At 50.6% G+C, this 2,585-nt stretch overlaps 1 protein-coding gene across 1 annotated transcript; it reads left to right on the top strand.

Annotated features, from left to right (window-relative positions):
* Window positions 1–464: 464 nt before the first annotated feature.
* LOC106818382 lies at window positions 465–1,876 on the top strand (the record flags this gene model as incomplete). The annotated part of the gene is made up of 3 exons (XM_014823097.1): window positions 465–517; window positions 916–973; window positions 1,823–1,876. Coding segments are annotated over exons 1-3 (165 nt in total), but the record flags the coding sequence as incomplete, so codon positions are not given.
* Between the last annotated feature and the right edge of the window lie 709 nt (window positions 1,877–2,585).

The following is a 2,585-nucleotide window of genomic DNA, read 5'->3' as shown; positions in this document are numbered from 1 at the left end:
TACATAACATACATACATAACATACCATACACACATGTTAATTTATATATATACATAATATATATATATTATATATATTATATATATTATTCATAATTGTTCAACAATAATCTAGCCGGAATGAATGGGTTAGAACATTGAGGCGTTCCCATGCTACAACAGGATCCGAATCTTGCACCGAAACACCTATCTCGCGAGTTCTCGCGGCAGGAGATTGCTATATCTCGGCCCACCGCCACAGCAGCGCGCGAGGAGTTTTAACTCAGTTAACACGCGTTCAATCTTAAACTGTCTGCGGAAGCTGCATGTCGAGCGAGCAGTTGCAGATGACCACATTACGATAGTGAAATTACGCAATATGTACTGGTAATGTCCGTGTGGAAAACGCAGGAGATGAGCAGCAGGGGAAGAAGCATGAGCGTGGGAGGGCAGAAACAGGATGAGAGATAATGAAACAGTGAGGGATGACAGCTGATGGAAAAGTTGGTGAAGAAAGGGGGCAGGGAGATGAGAGAAGGTCTGCAGTGAAAAGGGACGGAGGTTTATTTTAGGGGGAAAAACGGCGGGGCGGGTTAAGGGGGGGGAAAGGGACGGGAGAGGATAAGGGCGCACAGTTAGAAAGCGAGAGAAGGGAAGGAGAGAGGAGAGAGAGGAGACGAGAGCGGGCGAGAGAAGGAGAAGAGAGACGAAAGGAGAGAGAGAGGGAGAGAGTGATGAGAGAGGAGAGACGAGATGAGGGAGAGAGAGAGAGAGGAGAGAGAGAGAGAGAGAGAGGAGGAGTAGAGATGAGAGGCAGAGAGCTAGAGAAAAAACAATAGAGAGAGAGAATTGATGCGATCGGAGAGAGAGACAGCCGAGAGAAGAGGCAGAGAGAGCAAATAAGAAGAACTGGACTGGCTCACGCGATGGAGAGAGGAAAGACCGAAGAGGGATAGAACAGAGAGAGAGAGAGAGGAGAGCAGAGAGAGGACAAGAAAGGAGAAGAGAGAGAGCAGAGAGACGGAGGCAGAGAGAGACGGAGAGAGAGGCAGAGAGGAAGAGAGAGAGAGAGAAAAGACAGAGAGAGAGAGAGAGAGGGAACAACTCTAATGAGAGAGAGAGAGAGAGAGAGAGAGAGAGAGAGAGAGGTATTGCGTTAGTAAATTGATGTTCATTTCACCTCAGTCTGCCTTTAATCACCAAGTCGGTTTTACATCACGGGCACTATCAATCTCCGAGTTTGAATCTATAGGCGGCCATGTTGAATATGTGCCGCACGAGAATTTTCTTCAGATATACAACTTTTCAACATATACGAGCTTTATTCACATGCCGGTATCATTAAAATGCCATGTGCGCGTTTCATGTCAATTTCGACAAACAGCCTAATATCTCTAGCCCATTATTTATTAGTTCAAAAATCCGTCGTTCCACGTTAAACAAAAATCTCAAATTTCTAGTCGCTTGCGGGTATATTGCAGTCTGGTTCTTCTCAAGTCGGTTGAGCAGCGTCTATGCCACATATTGGTCTAGGCAGGAATCCATCAGTGCGGGCCGTAATAGGCCAGTAAACAGTAATCAGTTGTATCCATTTGCACAGAACACGCACGGGCAGGGCATATAGCGGGCAGAACAGTCTGGAGAGAAAGCTTCCGTGCAGGGCGGCGGGCCTGGAGGTGTATAGATAGATTTGCGTGCAACTCCAGACGCCTGTATAGGAGAACAAAGAGGGAAGCGGGAGAGGAGGGGTGAAATAAGAGAGAGATATATATATAGACAGAGAGAGAGAGACGAGGATGAGAGGAGAATAGCAAGAGAAATAGAACGTACCTGAAGGAAAGAGGGGGAAAGGGGGAGAGGGAGAAAAAGAAAAGAGAGAGAGAGACGGGAGATGAGAGGTGAGGAGTAAGAAAAAGAGAGAGTGGGTGAAGGAGAGAGGGGGAAAGGATAAGAGGGAGGGAAAGAAAAAAGAGAGATGAGATGAGAGGAGTAAGAGAAAGAGAAAGTCGAGGAAGAAGAGAGGGGAAAAGGGGGAAGAGAGAGGAGAAACAGATAAATAAAGAGAATTGAAGGAGAGTATTTGAGCGTAAAATAAGTCCGTGTTTTTCGTGCGCGCGTGCGTGTGTGCGCGTGCGCTCGTGCGTGTGTCTATGTGCGCGCGTGCGTGTGTCTGCGTGTACTCGTGCGTGCGCCCGTGCGTGTGTGTGCGTGCGGTCGTGCGTGTGTGCGTGCGGTCGTGCGTGTGTGTGCGTGCGCTCGTGCGTGTGTGTGGGCGCGTGCGCTCGTGCGTGTGTGTATGTGCGCGCGTGCGTGTGTCAGCGTGCGCGCGTGCGTGTGTCTGCGTGTACTCGTGCGTGCGCCCGTGCGTGTGTGCGTGCGGTCGTGCGTGTGTGCGTGCGCTCGTGCGTGCGTGCGTTCGTGCGTGTGTGTGCGCGTGCGTTCGTGCGTGTGTGTGCGCGTGCGCTCGTGCGTGTGTATGCGTGCGCTCGTGCGCGTGTGCGTGCGTGTGTGTGCGTGCGCTCGTGCGTGTGTATGCCTGCGCTCTTGCGTGTGTATGCGTGCGCTCGTGCGTGTGTGCGTGCGCTCGTGCGCGTGTGCGACAGAAG

This window comes from Priapulus caudatus, unplaced genomic scaffold, assembly GCF_000485595.1.
Source record: "Priapulus caudatus unplaced genomic scaffold, Priapulus_caudatus-5.0.1 Scaffold2200, whole genome shotgun sequence".
In the NCBI taxonomy this organism is placed as follows: domain Eukaryota; kingdom Metazoa; phylum Priapulida; class Priapulimorpha; order Priapulimorphida; family Priapulidae; genus Priapulus; species Priapulus caudatus.
Note: the sequence above shows the minus strand (reverse complement) of the source record. Positions and strands in the feature narration are given on the sequence as shown.